The 17,409-nt window shown below is 41.4% G+C and overlaps 1 protein-coding gene across 12 annotated transcripts in view; it reads right to left on the bottom strand.

Annotated features, from left to right (window-relative positions):
* The window catches only part of FILIP1 (filamin A interacting protein 1), a 126,992-nt gene that overhangs the window by 40,950 nt on the left and 68,633 nt on the right, over positions 1 to 17,409 (bottom strand). For 11 of the 12 annotated variants that reach the window (XM_071806852.1, XM_071806858.1, XM_071806860.1 and 8 more), the window contains 2 exons: positions 6,142 to 6,315; positions 3,841 to 4,019 (listed from right to left, as the gene is read on the bottom strand). The exons of the other annotated variant lie outside the window; for it this stretch is intronic. In XM_071806852.1, the coding sequence (XP_071662953.1) occupies positions 3,841 to 4,019; positions 6,142 to 6,315 (353 nt within the window). The remainder of the gene's footprint in view (positions 1 to 3,840; positions 4,020 to 6,141; positions 6,316 to 17,409) is intronic. 12 annotated transcript variants of the gene reach the window in all.

Here is a 17,409-nt window from a genome sequence, read left to right as displayed (position 1 = left end):
TTTAAACCTCATCTCTTTGGTAGTTCAAGAGGTCCAAGCAGTGCCAAGGTTACACAGAGCTCTCCCCCATTCCAGCAGAAGAAAAAGCCCTACTGATCAGATGAAAAAGTTCATCCTCAATCCTGAAAATGTATTTCTTCCCTCCCACCCCTTTCTACTGTTCCCTAAAGAGGTGAGAGGGCTGGGACTAGGCAGAGAAGAGAATAACCAGTTACCACTTCATGCTAAGCCTGCTTTACACAAGAGCTTTTTAGGGCAGGGACACGCCCATAGCTGGCTTTGCTGCAGCCAGCTCAGCTGGTGCCAGAGCTCACTCCCCAAAGTGCAGCTGAAGACCAGGAGTGTGCCTCTGCTGGGAGGACCAACTTCATCACTGCAGCTCTTGCTGCTCTTCAGTTGTCCACTGCAAGCCACACTGTCAGTGCAGTTCCAGTCAGACCCATCATTCTCCACTTGTCAGGCCAGAGACCCCTTGCCCCACCGTCTGCAACCAAAGGCCTCTGATCTCTTCTCCCTATTCTTCATCCTCCTCAGGAGGAAGATGGCTGCTTTTGCACTCACAGGGCTAAGAGATAGCGAGGACAACTTGACGGTACAGGAACAGTGGCTGAGGTGGGCAAGCATGGTAAAGGGGAAATTTGCTCAAACGATAAAAATAAAACACTGTTCCCAACTTTCAAAACATTCCCATCTTTAGATATGATTATAGCGTACTGTAGTGAAATATGCAAAACACTTCAGCCACCATGTCTGTAGAAGCACCTTCCGCTAAAAGTACCAGATTTCTTTCATCTCTGTCCAGCAAACGGTTGTCACTACTCTTTTCTTGTAACATGGCAACCTTTTTCATGACGTTTCTGTTGCAGAGCCAACACTAACAGTCAGGCCCTCCAGCTTTCCTCATTTACCCCTCCTAGCTGTCTACAATTTGAATATCCATGTGTACAGTTTTCTTTTGTATATCTACTTTTCATACATGATTATTCTTGACAAATCACGTTTTCCTGTTACTTCCTTCCTGTGCAAGGCTGACCTAATAATTAGTTCCTCATGAGGACTGTTTTCTTTCATATCATGTTGTTGTGGATGGATTAGAGATACTGTATGAAAGTGTATGCAAAAAAAAAAAAAAAAAAAAAAATTCCAAAGTAAATACATTAAGAGAGTGCTAGAAATGCATTAGAACCATGGCATATTTCTGTTCTTAAGGAATTTCCATATTTATCTTCTTCAAACTTTCACAGGACAGCAAAAGCTGATGTGGCTTCTAAGTGCTTGTGTAGACATCAATGGTTAGAAAAGATGGTGAATTACTGTCAGGACAGAAATTACTTAAATTACTTAGAACCAGGACAGAAATTATTACTGCTCTCATTGTAGCGGGCTTCTGTGAGATGACTGTCCCGCAGGACTGTTCTTCCTCCGGTTCACCCTGTCTCATTAACGTTATAACTGTGAGTGCAGCAGAGTGGCTGACGGGCAAAGTTCACCTCCGTGTCCCTTTTCCTTTTTGTGGAGACTACAAGTCTGTTCAGCTTTTAATAAAATAACCCTTAGGCCTCAAAGCACCACAGTAAAATAAATTATATAAATAGTGGTACTTATAAAACAAGAATGCCTAGGCAAGGCCCTGAGAAATGCCTTTGGGCAGGCCAGTTCTCTGTCCTAATATACAGATTAGGCGAGTACGTTTGTTTTGTTTTGATTTGGTTTTTTTACATATGTTTTAACCATTGCAACTTAATCTTTCTATAACAAACTCTTTTTTTCTTGACAAAAATCTAATGCTGATCTCTACTGTGGGACTTTCCTAAGAAGTCATCCCATCATTCTCTCTTTCTCCATGAATATAGCCGTCAAAGGATACTACTTCCAGCTTTTAATACATACAAAGATGTGGGTGCAGCTTCAGTTTCATGTGCACTCAGCAAAGAAAGATGAGGAGTTGAGACCATTTAAGACTGTACAGTAATGAGTGGTTCCCAGCCCATCCTGATTTTGCTAATTTGCTCTGCAAATGATCTGGGAGGAAGAACCTGAGGAGGGAGGGATGTGAATACTTGGTTTTCTATGTTTAGCTACATGCCATATTCTTTCTCTCTGCTTGGTCACTACTAAACTTGAAACAAATTTTCTCATTGGTGCCTTAAACAAACAAAGTGGATTAAATAGCAAACATCAGGTTTCTTGTGTCACTCAACATAAATCAAAAGCACTTCAGCACTGCACTTCTTCACCCACAGCCACCAGTCCAGAGGCACTGGTGACTAAAGCCAGCAGATTTACTTGCTCTTAAAGATCTGCTTTCAATAGAAGTTCAAATTCAAATTATCTTGGTTTTTTATTGCCGTTTTTTAAAAAATTGTAGAAAGGAGAAAAACTGAAGTTTAAAAGACACAAAGGAGCAGGAAGAGTACAAGAAAATGCCCAAAGAGATAGGACTTGATATCTCAGCAGTAGTGAGACAGGAAGCTTGCTAATCAATTCATTGAAGGAAGTCAGTTCAAAACAGGCCATAATCTTAGGCTATTTAGTGGCCTTCATGAGCTGAGCTGGAATAATAAGGTAACAATTGTCAAATTAAAATGACTATAAAATGTAAATACAAATGTAAATGGTGTCTTGATACCACTTTTACTTTTGTAACGTTTTAGTTGTATGCATGTCCACACACACACAGATATTCAGCACACAGAAAAACAATGACACCTACTAGAGTCAGATATGAAATTGCTCTTCACTTGGAAATATAACACATTTTTTATCTTCTGCTAAGACAATGAAATTGCTACGATGCAGAAGCTTGCCAATCAACCCAGGAAAACAGAGAGACAGAAAAACAGCAGCTATTAAACCAGGAAATGCAGTCACTTCAGCTCATCTGCCACCTACCCAAAGCTGGCGCTGTACTGAGCTCGGGAAATACACTAAACAGTTTAGCTCCTGCCTTTTGGACATGTCTGCCATCAGACTGTGGTTTCCTCAAAAGCATTTCTTCTTTGAACTTGCCTTAAGTATTTTTCTCAGACCTTTTTTAAAACAAACAAACAAGTAAACCAACCAACCAAAAAAAAACCAGAAACACCTTTGTGAATTGATTCCAAGAAGTTTAGTATGAGCATGAAAATTTCATATTGAAAAACTGAGGCTGTTACCGGGTGATCATTCTTCACCTAAGGTAGGTGTTCTTTCTTTTCTTAGAGACTCAGAGAACAAATTACTTCCAAAACACTTGAACCAAAAAACTGGAGTGTATGAGCCTGTGAGATAGTCCATTCCAAGCTGGGAACAATTTTATAAAACATGAAAATATTTTCTTCTGGGGGAGCGTAAATCTTGCCTGAGGCATGTATCTTCAAAAATATAAAAAATAATGCAAATGGTTTGTGACTTTGCAAGCCTGAATGTAAAGGGCATGACAAAGTCCCTACCACTTGTGTGCCAGTATCCTAATGTGTGTTGTGGTTTTCCCTACCCTGTCCTCCTGCTGTGACAAACAGTGCCCCGTCCTTCACTAAATGTGGCACTTAGCTGAGCAAGCCTGCCTCAAACTTAGCCAACATAAATAACATCTGATCAAAAGCTACCAGGAGGTGAACCCAAAATGGGCATGAGTAATTCAAAACAAATCTGCTTCTTAATCCAAGTGCACACTAGAGGAACATTTAATGGTATTCTTCCAACTCAAGGCTTGCACAGGAATGTACATACTAATAATGTGAGTGAACTGACAGGAGTCTAGTGTCATTTAAACAGAAAATACCAGACTGTGTCACTGCCGAACCGACAAGCACCAGGACACTGGGGATACTCTTTCCACTGTCTCAGGTACTCACTCACCTCTCCCGCTCCTGTTCCAAGAGGTTGGTAAAGTCATCGCTCTTGTTCATGTAATCTGTATGCTTATGTTTCTCATTTTCTAGCTCATAAACTGTGCGGCGATGGCACTTTTCTGCCAACAGGAGCTGTTCCAGCATGCGCCGATACGTCTCTTTCTGCTTTTCTTCAAGTCTGTCCAGCTGGATTGTAGGAAAGGAGAATGGACTGTTTTAAAGGTCTCTGCTTACTTCATCTGATTTATTAACCAACAATGTTGTGTTTGGTAAATGTGAGTCCCATAATTTTATGTCTTGGGCTTTACATAAAACAGTGACTAGAAATAAGAGTAACTGTCCTGTAAAAGTAATGATTTCTTTGGATGGCATGTCTGCAATAAACATTTGCATGATTCTCAGATATACAAAGAAGAGAACTTTGCATAGTTTTAGGGCAACAAATAATACTGTTGCAGTGAAGAATTTCTCCTGTGGTGAGGTGCTGGGCACACTTTCCTCATTTCGCATGGGAAAAACTGTAGCAAACACCAGGGCAGGATACATGCCCTCCGACCCTGGGAGTCTGAGTTCATGCACCTATATGGGGACTAGACATGTGGAGTGTAAAGCGTAAGCTTGAGGCTGAAATTTGGGCTGTACATATTCAACACACCTGTAGGACTGCTGAGATAAGAATGAGATTCAGCATAGATTGAGTTTTACATTTCCAGATACATTTCATTACAAGCGTTACGGTTTTCCCCTCAGCCTGTATTTTGACAGAAATGTCTCTTTCTTTATTAGCAACACTTTGCCTTTTTTGTCTTGTTGTTTGTTTGTTTTGTTTTAAATATTAATTTAATCTGCCAATTATTATTCAAACAAACACCAAGGCCGGGGAGGTGTGCCTAAAAAGTTGCCGGGGCACATCAAAACTACCTTAGCTGTTCATGTTGCCTGCTTCAGTGTTCCTTGAGAGTAGACAACAAACTCCACCCTCCTCCCCACCAAAGCAGCCCGCAGCCCACAGCCCTGGCACTTCTCTGCTCGCCTGCCCCTGGTACAGCAGCTGGCAGAGCTGCTCTGCCCAACCCCAGCCCCTGCTTGGTGGGAATTGCATCTTTCTCAGCCCTGGCTGCACCAGGGAGCTGCTGTTTCACAGGCTGCCTCAGCAAACTGAGGGAAATAAAAGAGCACGAGGACCATAGTGATTTGCTCCCCAGAACTTGGCCATGACAGTCAAAGCAAAACATTGCATTTTTAAACCGGCTGGGTTGGATTCAGCCTTTGGGAGCAGATCTTTTGCACTTATGAAATTTTGTCATCATCCTGTTTTAGCTCCAACATAACTCCTGCAGACCTGTGTGTGACTAAAGTTTTACACTGAGGTGCCCATCAAATGATCAACTTCTTCAGGCTAAAGCCCTGCTAAGCTCTTGTAAGCTTGCTAAACAGTATTTCATGCATGCTTCCACAGCTAATCATTGCTTTCTTTATTTACCATCATCCCAAAAATTCCAGAAAACACTTCAATGATAATACAGAGCATAAAAATATCCCATAGTAAGCACAATTCTTAGCGAAAAAAAATCATGTTCTAATAGGAGGAACTATGAAGATTTGGACAGGTACTATAGTGTATTATATTGTACATTGTAGAATGCTCTTTCTCCATGCCCTGGACTGTTCTGAAACTATAAACATGAGCAGTGGCTGCTTATTTTGGCATTCACACTGGCCTAAGACATTCCCAGGTCTATTCTACATTCATTTATTGCTTAGATTTTAAAGCAAGGATTTAAGTTTTACAAGTCTCCTTTAGGGGCTGAACTGACTTTGCAGTCCTAGAGCTTAAGTGACATAAAATGATTATGGATTTATGATCCTCTAAATATGCCCAAAGTCAATCTCTGAAGGTCTTCTTTTCCTAACTACCCACATGATACCACTCTACCATGCCAAGAAAATCAAAGATTGCTTACCAGTGCTGTGGGCAGTAGAGGTTGGAGCCTATCATCAAAAGGAATTTTAAAAAACAGAAAAGTAACACCCAAGGACTTTTTCCTCACTTAACAGCACCAACCCTAAGGAGCATACAAGCTGTTTATTGTTTATGTTCAAACCCAGTGATTTTGTGACTTTGCTTACAATTTATTCTGTTGTTGAGTGAACAAGAGCGTTAAATTCTTCTTCCATTTCTTGTCATTTGTACAAGGGCTGTATCATCTGCTTGTGTGCTTTGCACACATGCAAAGTACGTGGAGTCTCACTTCTGCTTAGGATTCTCCCTGCACAGATGTAATGATGTAAATCAAGAAGTTATTACCTCTGAAATTGGTTTCTCATAGACATCTTCCCCTATAGACTTTTCCTGGGCAAGGATGGCATCCCTGTGTAGCACTCGGAGCACGTTCTCTGGAGCGGCAGACCCATAATGAGCTTCTAAAACTTCAGGTTTGGTTTTCTCTGTCTTCAGCATGTGGATCACATCTTCCCTTGCCTGTAACATTGCAATTCAGTACCATAAGCCAACCTATTAACCCATAGGGAAAACAGGGAAAATGGGGGAATTTCCTATGTAGAGACTGCATACACAAAAGTAAAATAAATTAAAAGAATGCTGGGCTTTCAACACAAATATAAAAACTTTGGGAGATATCAGAGTAAACATGATCTGTGCAATCCAAATGTCATCCTTGTAGGCATTAATTAATCTATTCCTGCCTGTCATTACATTTGAATGCTATGAATTTTTATCTGGGTTGCAACTATAACCAGGGAACATCACTACTCTTTATATCCTTCATCTTATGTGCTGCCCATGCAGTTCCCTGAGTGGGGTAAGGAGAAGAGTAGAACAAGACGCACAAATGGGCTGAATTAATATTTCTCAGTCAGTCTTGAATTAAGTATTTCCTCATCATTCCCTACCTGACTTTGTGACTGAATGTTCCCTTCAATGAACTCTCAAAGTTTTCTAACTTTTGTTTGCTGAAACAAAACCCTAGAAGTGCTGCAGATCCCAGCCAACTGGCATGACTGGTGGCAGACCCGAAGGAGGAAGGCTGTGGATGCTGGAGCTGGGGACGCTGGCAGGAGCAGCGCTGCACCCGTGGTGCAGGGGAACACAGGGCCCAGCTCCTGGTGCCCACCCTGCATGGGAGCCCCGAGTGCCAGGCAGCACTAGCAGGCACCTGGGCGTGATGAGACTGTTCTGCAAGGTCACCTGGCTGTGCATAAGGGCCATTTTAGGGCTATTCTGCCCACAAACACTTAATCCTGAGCACTGTTTCTGATGATACTTGCCAACATCTGTTAAACCATGTGTAAAATGGGGACAGGGCACTTTGCTTGTCCTTCAAGGAAGGTTTATAAGGCTGTGCTCCAGGGGAGGGCTGTAAAAGGTACAATTTTTAGTGGACACAAGGGAGCTCATACATTTCCCTGGAGACCATCTCTCCCACAAGCCCAAAGGGATGGTAGGCAGAAGGGTACTGGCACCAATTTTTCTCTCGCCTGCCCTTCTGATGCTCAATCCATGTGGGCTTGGGAAGCAAATCAAGGGTGAAGAAAAGGTTCAGATATTTTAGGAAAAATCTCTTACAAATCCTGCCTCTATGTAAGCAATGACTGTTTAGGATTTATGAACTGACCAACACTTCATGCTCTTCCACAGTGTTCATAATGGCACTCCGCAATATCCCTGTAACAAATCTTAAGTCTTTACCCAGTACCACAGTGGCATTGCAGCTCTACAAAACTACCTGCTTTTTAAATAAACAAGGAAATAATTTCAGGAAATGGCAAAGATCCTTTTTTTTTTTTCTTTAATATATATGTAGTGTGACATAAAAATAAAACAAAAAAACAAACAACAATGAACAAAACAATCAAACAAACAAACACAAAAACCCCTAAACCAAACTAAACCAAACCAAACCAAACCAAACCAAACCAAACCAAACCAGACCACTTTGAAGCAAAGATCGTGCCACTCATCCAAGACCTAGCCCACTTATAAACACCTAACTGTAGGGACCTACTCTGTACAACATTATGCAATCTTAAGTAAAAGCTTTCTGCATGTCTGTAAGATACAAAATACAGACTGTAATAGGATTAATGTTTTTTCAGCACAAGCGTGGGAAAGGTGTATCACTCATAGACATCAAAACTACAAGTGAACCATGTGGGTTAGTCCCAAAAGTGCCAAGAGAACCCGTACACTTCAGTACATCACGTCCTGGGAATAGCCCACCCTCCATGCAGGAAAAAATGTTATTTTAGGAAAGTTTTAGACAGGCTTGAGAATATATCATCTAATATATCCCTGTAGAAGTAACAGTTATCTTAGTGTCTTCATGACTATGAGGCTAATGCTTCTATAACTGAGGAAAAAGCCCTTAAAAAGTCTAATAGAACAGCACAGGAATTTGAGAGTATTTATAAAAATAATTTTAAGATATAGTCTTAGGCCCTTTTAGGAAGTGACGGTTTTGGGCCCATATCCGTGTCTTGCCTCAATGAAAGAGTTTGGTGTCCCACTGTGCACCTTGCAGGAGGTGCCACATTCCGGAGGCACACACAGCACTGTGTCAGAGGAGCACCAAAAATGGCGGGATGAGGGGTCAGCCACCTTCCACTCTATGCACCAAGTGCCACAACCAGGCATGCTGCAACTTCGATTCGTTTTGGTCCTCAGCACAGAAATCTTCCGGCCCCACAGACCCCATTCCTCAGGGATGGGCACACATTGGACCCTAGGCTATTTGGGAGGTGGAGGAGGATGAAACAGCTGGGGCCTGGATGGCATAATTAAACATTGATATGGCCAGGTAGAACAGAGACAACTCAGGCTTGGTGATTTAATGCTATGATTTGGGAGAGCAAGGAGCTGGACTCCAGTCCCTGCAATGGGTATTCAATACAGTAACAACTGATGGAGACACCCCAGTCCTATTGTGTCTTGCTGTGCATACTTTCTTTCCAGCCTCGTTAGTGTTTAATCATTGGTGATTAATATTGGAGCAACTTTAGCAGGAGGAAATGAGAGTCCCTGAAACACCTTATAACTTGCCAGCTAAGAAGGATTTCTGGAAGCTGAAGGTTTGAGTCCTCCAAGAGCCAGAGGGAGCCGAGCCAGAGGAGTGGGTGATGCTGAATGGATGAACCAGCACCTCAGGCAGGAAAGGAGAAGGTGCCCAGGCTCAATTCAGAGCTTTGAAAGGGACGCTTATTCATGGCTTTGTCTTTAAAAGGAAGCAGTGACATGCTTATCTCCAAGGGACAGCGCAGGGCTGTCAGCCCTGAAAACCCCTCACTGTAGCTCACAGAGAGGGTACCAGGCTTGGTGGCACCATCCTCGGGGTGCAGGCATCCCCTTCACTCGTATCCCCCTTCTTGGGCACCCCACGCTCTGCAGGCGCTCAGGATCTGGATCGCATTAGCATGGCAAGATGCCTTCTGCCTTTTCTGGGCTTAGCCACTGCTCCTATCGTTATCTTTTCAAGGGTATCAGCTAATTCACCAAGTACTCTGTTTCCATGGATTTATGATAACAGTTTGTGAAAAGCAAACTAACAAACAGACACTCAGGTTGCTAGGAAGCATTGGACCAAAAAATGGGCCTCATGCTAATAATAAACTGGAAAGAAATTTGCTTTTTCATTTGGTCAGCAGCAATCTCCAGCATAGTGTAGCTAGTCTAGGTCAGAGAGGGGCCCAGGAGACATCCTAACCTCCCATCAGCCCCGAGAATTTAAAATCCAGTCAGTCTCTCTGAAACTCCTTAGGATAAATGTCGAGGGAAGGGGCTGAAACAACAGGCCTGTATGACTTGTGATTTCATGTTTCCTCCAGATGACTAATTTTCCACTGAAACAACTAGAAGAGAACTCACATGGAGATGTTTTCTTTCAATGTATAATGAACAACTATTAAACTGCAGGATACAGATGATTTTCAGATAACAAGTCAGAATAATCCTGTGGAGGAACACTTGGGCTACTTCAACACATGCGCCTGGAAAAAGGTACAAGAGGCTTAAAATGGGGGGTCCTTGCTAAGAATAGGAAACCATACGGGCAAGCTGTTTCTACTGATGGATATCTACAGTAAGGGCCTCCCTTTTCTCAAATCACAATGCTGTTTAGTGTAAATCATAAGCTAGGAGACAAACACAAGAAACAAGATTTCAAATTGCAAGTAAATTTATATATAAATCCCAGAGGAAAGTTGTTGGCTGTTTTGGTAGAAGAAATGTGGTGCTTGGCACAGAAAAGCCATCTCTCAAGTCTTTTTGTTTTGTTGGTGCTTTGAGAGAGAATATTCAGGCATGAGAAGACCACATTGCAACAGCTTGTAACACAATGAAACTTATTTGCGTAAATCCAGAAGACTGTGATTAGTCAGAGAAGCTCTTTAAAGTCAAGATACAGAATTCAGAAAACACATACATTTACCTTGTTTTTTTCTTTACTTAAATTGTCTTACAGAAAATAAAAAGCTAACTTTCAGTCTGTGTTGTTCATATTGCGGCTTCTAGAAAACAGACTTTTCTGTTAATAAATCCCCCCAAGTACCTGGGTCTGTAAAAGTAGAAGCAATGAGGACAGATTAATGAAAAGATCAGTTTTACCTCTAAGAAATATTTTCATGGCAAGAAACACAGAAGGCTCAATATGTTGCGAGCTGTTTTTCTACAATCATTTTCTCCAGGAGCAAAGCCTTCTTAGAGACTCCCTGTCCATCAGACTCACAGAACTGTAGAACCATAGAACAGCCCAGGTTGGAAGGGACCTCAAAAGATCAGCTGGTCCAGCCTTTCATGGGAAAGGAAGCCCAGATGAGATCATTTAGCACCCTGTCCTTGAAAACTTCCTAAGATGAGATGCTACCACATCCATGGGGAGGTTGTTCCAGTGATTATTTGTTGCCACAGTAAAAAAATTTATTTCGTATGTTAAGATGAAACCTCTCCTGGTACAATTTGTATCTGTTGCCCCTTGTCTTCTCTGTGTGGCTCCTTGTGAAGAGAGAGCCTCCCTCTTCTCTGTAGCTGCCCTTTAAGTAGTGGAATACTGGGATGAGGTCCGCATAAGCCTTCTCCAGGGAGAAAAGACCAAATTCCTTCAGTGTTTCCTCATAGGACAAGTTGTCCAGCGCTTTGATCATTGTCGTGGCCTTCCTTTGGACTTTCCCCAGCCTGTCTGTGTCTTTGTTGATTTGTGGGGACCAGAACTGGACACAGTACTCAGTTAACTCCTCCAGCTGTCCCTCCTGATAGAAGAACTACAAAGTTGAACTGTATCTAAGTCTTGTTTTGTGCTTACTGGAAATGCCAAAATCTAAAGGCTGATGACCTCATCCATGGAGGGGCTGAAGTGCTGTGGAGCACTGCTGTCCTGCACAGCTTTGCCTGCTCTCCTTTCCTTCCTCTCTACTACCCAATTATTAGTGCCTTTACTTAAATTGTGGGGTCTGCATTTCTACCTGGGAAATATGAATTCCTCAAGACAATGCTTCTGTCTCCTCAGCTGCCCAGCTGGAAGGCTGACATGAGGCCACTGTTTGCAGGGCTACCCTAAAATACTAATTTTTTGGCAGAATAAAAGAGAAGGGTTTTCTTTTTCTCACTGGCTTGAGCAGAGGTCCGACTTCCAAACCTCGCTTTACTACGTGCCTAGTAAAATATTTAAATGATATAGGAAGGATGTAAAGAGGTCCCTGCATAAAATTGAAACCATTTAGGAAACAATAGCATGACTCTGCTGCTTGTAAAAGGGGACTGGCAGCCTAGCAACCAAATTCTTGGTCAATGGAAAGACTGTTACACAAGCCCAGCGTTCGGACGTGCTTCCTCCTCGTGCCCTGCCCTGCCAATTTACTACAGCCCTCTCTCCCCATTCCCACAGTCTTTGGCCTCTCCCATGAGACTGCTAACAAAACTCAGCACCCACTAAACAAGGAATTTTTTCTACAGCTCATTTGTCACCTGGGAAATGGGACTGAGCTAATCGAACTTGTTTCATGTAAGGCATCTAGTAAATGAGAAAAAAAATTTTGGTTGTATTCAAGATGGGCTGAATGGAGTCAAAGTAATCACTGTCAGCTGAGACTAAAACCCAACTCAAGATCCTTTGCCTGTACATCTCCTAAACTCTTCTCCTGAATTTTGTTTGTAAGTAGCCTTCCTGCAAATTCACAGCGTGCATCTCTCAAAATCAGTTACCAGTAACTCTTTCCTTCATAGTTCCATGTTTGGATCTAAAATACATCTAAATATTTGAGAGCAATCTAAATATTTCAATAACATGATGGCAACCATCTCAATTAATCGAAAGAAATTTGAAAATTCAGAACCAGGAGTAGTATCTATAGCGAATACACTTATGTGATATTTGGAAGATCTGGTATTTCCAGCTTTTGACTATTTCTTTTCTAGTTATCATGACATTTCTTTTTTATGCGTGTACAAGTGAAAGCACTAAGTAACAGAGGTTTAGTGTTGATGAAGTCATATTTTTCTTGCCAGTGATTAATGACAAGAAATAACTATCAAACCACAGGCAGGAACCTTTACTTCTACTTGTGGTGTGCTTACTTGCATTGCACACAGTTCAGGTTATTTATAGTGCAACAGCTGCTCTGTACTGCATCAGAAACTAGATAAGGTCACAGGTTCTCCATGTAATGTTGTGGTCTTACCAGTGGCTGATTTCCTAAATTCCAGTAGACTTTACAAATGTTTCACCTAGAGCTAACAAACAGCACAGTCAAGGCATCCTTCTGAGGGAGATCAGGAGAATGTTGTCACACTGCTTTCTGCACTATCCACAACAAGCTTGCACCGTGTCATACCAAGGGCAGGAATACCATTATTTCCAAAAATTCTCATTAGAGACCTCAGAAAATGAATACTGTGCATTCATTTAGTTTAATGAAGACAATGTTTTCAGGCAGGTATGCTCAAAAACCTATATCTGCACAACTTTCTTAACACTAATCCACTTAATCCCTATTTAAACTCAGTAACTTCCCTTCTTACCTTAGGAGGAAATTCAAATAATTAAAAGGAAAATGCACTTTCTTAATTTTGTCTCATGATACTGTGAATGTGAACAGAGAAAGTAATAAAAATTACCCCCATTTACTGGAATAACAGTTCTTCTAAAGGCCGGCTTCCACAAACTATCCCTACATATTGCTACAAGGACTGGGTAGCAATTTATCTTCCAGGTCAGATGTAAATACTGTACAAAACATGCTTCAATGCTGGGAAATCAGATGCTCTAATGCATTTTGCATTGTGCAAAGCTCCTTTTTTGCTAAAAATGCAAAAAGTATTTTTCTCTCCTATACCAGATATCTGAAATAGCCTTATTTATATCACTTACTGATTCTAGTCATGCAAAATGCTGGCTAATGACATGTATGCATAGTTTTTCTTGCAAGGAAGACTCTACATACAGCAAAATTATTTTCTTGCCTTTCATTTAGCTTAATTCCGTAACACTTGAAACATTTTTGGACTCAGGTCTATGTGCATGATTTACTTTGGATGTAAAGAGGTGACTTCAGAGATGAAAAGTGACCATTGGTGTTTTTTGTACAAAACTTTAGTGAAAGATATCTGGAAACGCAAGTGATCCTTTATGAATCTGGGGATATGAAACAGAATTGCCTTGTCTTCACACCGTGCAGAACTTTCTGGCCTTGTATGAAGCTTTTGGAGCTATACAGTGTATTTCTTTTTGTTGTGTGTTATCTTACAGTGATAGTACAGAAAGTCCTTCTAAAATCAATACTGGAGGAGAGGCACATGATAGATCAGCTCATCCACCACACAAACCCTCTGAAGTGGCTCCAGAAGAATTACATCAGAGATTAATTTGGCTTCTTATGTTTAAAAAAGTCCACACTAAAGATTGCAGAGCTGAGGAGAAGCAGCACTGAGCAATGTATTATTTCTTACAGCAAGCTTTGAAACAGATCAAATGAGTACTAGAAGACATCTGTCTGTTATTTCCTGCCCACACAGCTTTGTTCTGCTTTATTGCCAGAGAGCTCCATGGATGATGTCACTTTTTTGTGAAGAAAACAGGCCACCAGAGTTTTCACTGACATAATTAATTATCTGCAGTCTGGGCCACAGCCAGAAAATTCCCATGGCAAGGCCCCGAAAAGTATTAACTCCACACTGCTTGATGTTTTCAGAATTATTAGGGTCTGGGATACCCTGTCTTGCCTTTTCACGCTGCAAGAGTGCTTTGCTCAATATTATCATACTGTGGGGCAGTTGCTGCAGCATATAGAATTACAGTGTCATGATTCAGTCAGTACAGAGCAGCCAATGCGAGGGGTCACTGTCAGTTCTGTGCGTGAATCTGCATGTTGGGATATGCCCTGCGTGCTTCAGCAATGCATCCCGATGGCTAAAGCTGGTGTTTTGGGTTTGCCATATCCAGTCATGTAGTTTACATCCCAGCCAACATTAATGACACAATAACATTTTGCACATGATCTGGAGCCTGGCAGCAATCAGAGACCACTGATTGATCCAACTAGCCAGTAGGGAGAGAAAGGAACATCTATTAAAACACCTTTTTGGACACCTGAGCAGGAAGAATCATGAACAACAGAACACAAAAAATAATTGTGTTTGCAGTTAAGGGCTGATTTGTGACTACGTGATGCAGCGTGCATCCTAGCAAATGAGGTCATGGACAAAGCAGCTTTAGGTTTTTCCTCTGAGCGGTACTAGTCACCACAACGCTTGCAAAGGCAGAGGAGATCTCCTTGGTTCAGGTACTCCAAATCAGACATGAAAACCCAAATGAATAAGTCCCTCTTCTGGTTTATGCATGCTAAGAAAATTATCTGCAGCTTTCCGTGTCCCAGGTGAGTGGCCAGTCTCAAGCTACTATAGTAATGTAGGAAGTCATTAAAATTGCAGCACATTTCCCACTCATTGAGGTGCTCCTATACTGCTGGAGTTGTGTAGTAAGTTGCTGTGTTCCTTTTGTAACCACAACTTATTTTGTGATCAGTTAGCACCTCTTTAGGAAGAAAAAAACATGAGTAATGAAAGGGTAACAACAGAAAAATAATTCATTTTCATCTTTCTTGTGTTATCATCTGCCTTTAATCTTATGTTAAACACTCTGGACCAAGACTCAAGAGATCCATGTTCTGTTCATGGACCTCTTTCTCATGCTTCACACACAAAATTAACATCACTGTGCTCCAGTTTTCATTCCATAAAGGAAACAATACTTCCCAGGAAGGTGGTGAGATTTAATTCATAAGTATATAAGATCTATATACTAACATTATGAATACTAAAAAAATATGTTACTCTGACCTCAATATAGCTGTTCTCCTATTCATTTTCCCACATTAACTATATTATTTTATTTCTTCCATGTTTATGTACTTCTATAATCCAATTTGTTGAAATCCATTTGAAGCTAAAAAGTATCTTCATGAGAAATGTAACTCAGATTTTCAAAACTGCTCTTCATTGCCTGTATAAGGAACTGAAGCACTTGAAATTAAGTGTTCTGACCTGAACTTCAGGGAGACACTTGAAGCTGCTGCTGTAAGTACCCCCTCTCCAAGAGGAACAAACCTGCCTAGGTATTTTTTTTCTACAGTGACCTATTTGTTTTCTGTCAGGGATGAGCACGTGTGGAGTGGGATGGAGAGAGACAAACTGGTGCCACTGGGGTTGTAGCAATCAGGAAGATGAAGCTCAGAGGAAATCCTTCTGCCTTCTCTGAGGAGACGCCAGCATAACTCAGAGCAGGATACCAACAGACCTGAGTGTGTATACATGCGTAACAAACTGTATACACAACTTTAACTTGTCCAAGCACTTCGTTGAATCCAACAAGATGTTTTTCAGCACTCTGTGCTACATGGATGTGCATTCGAGTTTCTGACGACTGATGAATGGGCAAGAACAGTAGGACTGCGCGACAGCAAGCACTCACCAGCATAGCCAATTATTTGAACAGAGGAGTTGTCAGAGGAAACAAGGGAAGTGGCACAAACTCTTAAAGTAACTTAGAGACGGTGGGCAATGAAAGGCACAGAGCAAGAGCTCCTGGACATGTCCATGGTGCCCTCACAGCCTCCTTCTGTCTCCAAAATCTCCCTGATCCACCCCAATGTCTGTCCTTCCCCTCGCCTTCCCCAAACCCCATTTGGACATTCTCTCCTCTCTGCATCCTCTCATTGCATTCCCAGGAATGACACTGAAGCCCTTCAAAATGCCATTTTGCCTGAACTGCTGAGACTGCCTGAGCCAGAGCTGGGGAAATGGGTTTTCATTATGAAGCTGACCACATCAATACTTCTTTTTCTGATTTGTTTAAACTTGAAGGTGACAAATGCCTGGAAATTGTCATGAAACTGTATTTGGGTTAGTCAGTTCCACTCATTTTGCTCACATGGAAGAACTGACACTGATTTTTTTGGTGAAGATAAACAACAATCTCCAGGATAACAAAGGCTCCACTTGCAAAATCCAAACCATTCCTGTTCTAGGAAAAGACTTTCCTTCATAGTGGCTCAGCAGTGCATCACTTCGGGTGCTGCATGTGCACAGACCTCAGAAGTAAGTCACTGGGCTCTTTTTATTTTAGACATCATGCAAAATTCTACACTGACGCCAGCAATTCTGTAAAGATGTGGCAAGACACAGGATGCTCAGCGAGGCCAGCAGTTTTCTATGTGAAAATGTGAAATTTCTCTTATTTTAGTCAACCAATAGGTGGAGCCTTTAACCCTAGAAACAAGACACTTTCTCAAATAGCCATGTTCTCACAATTATTTTATAAAGACTTATATTTGCTTTTGTTAAAGCTCATTTTGGACGGAAAATAATCAATTTTTCTCTCAAGAGCTTATCTGATCCTCAGCTGGAGAACAGGAGACACAAATCTAATAAATACACAACTGGGGCAGCAAAGTTAATAAAAACAGACTCAGCTACAACCGCAATGTTAAATTAACAACTGGTGACTCAGAGTACTGGACAGCCTTATGACACATAAGACATATGCTCATTGCAAGCTTTCCCAAGAATCCCAGATATTTTAAAGCCAGAATGTCCCTGCATCTAGCACTGATTGCAAAAGGATTGGCCATGTCCTCTCCCACAGAGTGAGCCTTCCCTCAAGAAAATGAGAAAAAAGATACAAGCTTTCTCATTACTGTTGCACTGAGTATACAATTTCTATTAAGTACATGAAAGAAAAAAAGGAGTTAAATGACATCAGTTGATTAAAATTATTTTTAAAGTATTACAAAGGAGGATCAGCTAAAGACACTGACCCAATGGGAACAAGACCAAAACTTAAAAGGTGATCAAGGACCGCATTTACTGTTCTGGACAGAAGACCAAGCATTTTTGAAAAAACACCAAACTGCTCACACCCTTCCCTCTGCTCTAGATGAGAGGTTCAATGGATCAGAGACACCTGCCAATTATTCTTCTTCTCTGTTCTGACCTTCCAAACCTAAATAACATTATAGATGTAGCTCTGTTAATACATCTCAGGCATTAACAGATAAGGATGTTAAAATGCCT

The sequence above is a fragment of the Patagioenas fasciata genome, chromosome 3 (genome assembly GCF_037038585.1).
Source record: "Patagioenas fasciata isolate bPatFas1 chromosome 3, bPatFas1.hap1, whole genome shotgun sequence".
Taxonomy (NCBI): Eukaryota; Metazoa; Chordata; class Aves; order Columbiformes; family Columbidae; genus Patagioenas; species Patagioenas fasciata.
The sequence above is the reverse complement of the archived record's forward strand: the minus strand, read 5'-3'. Positions and strand labels throughout refer to the sequence as shown.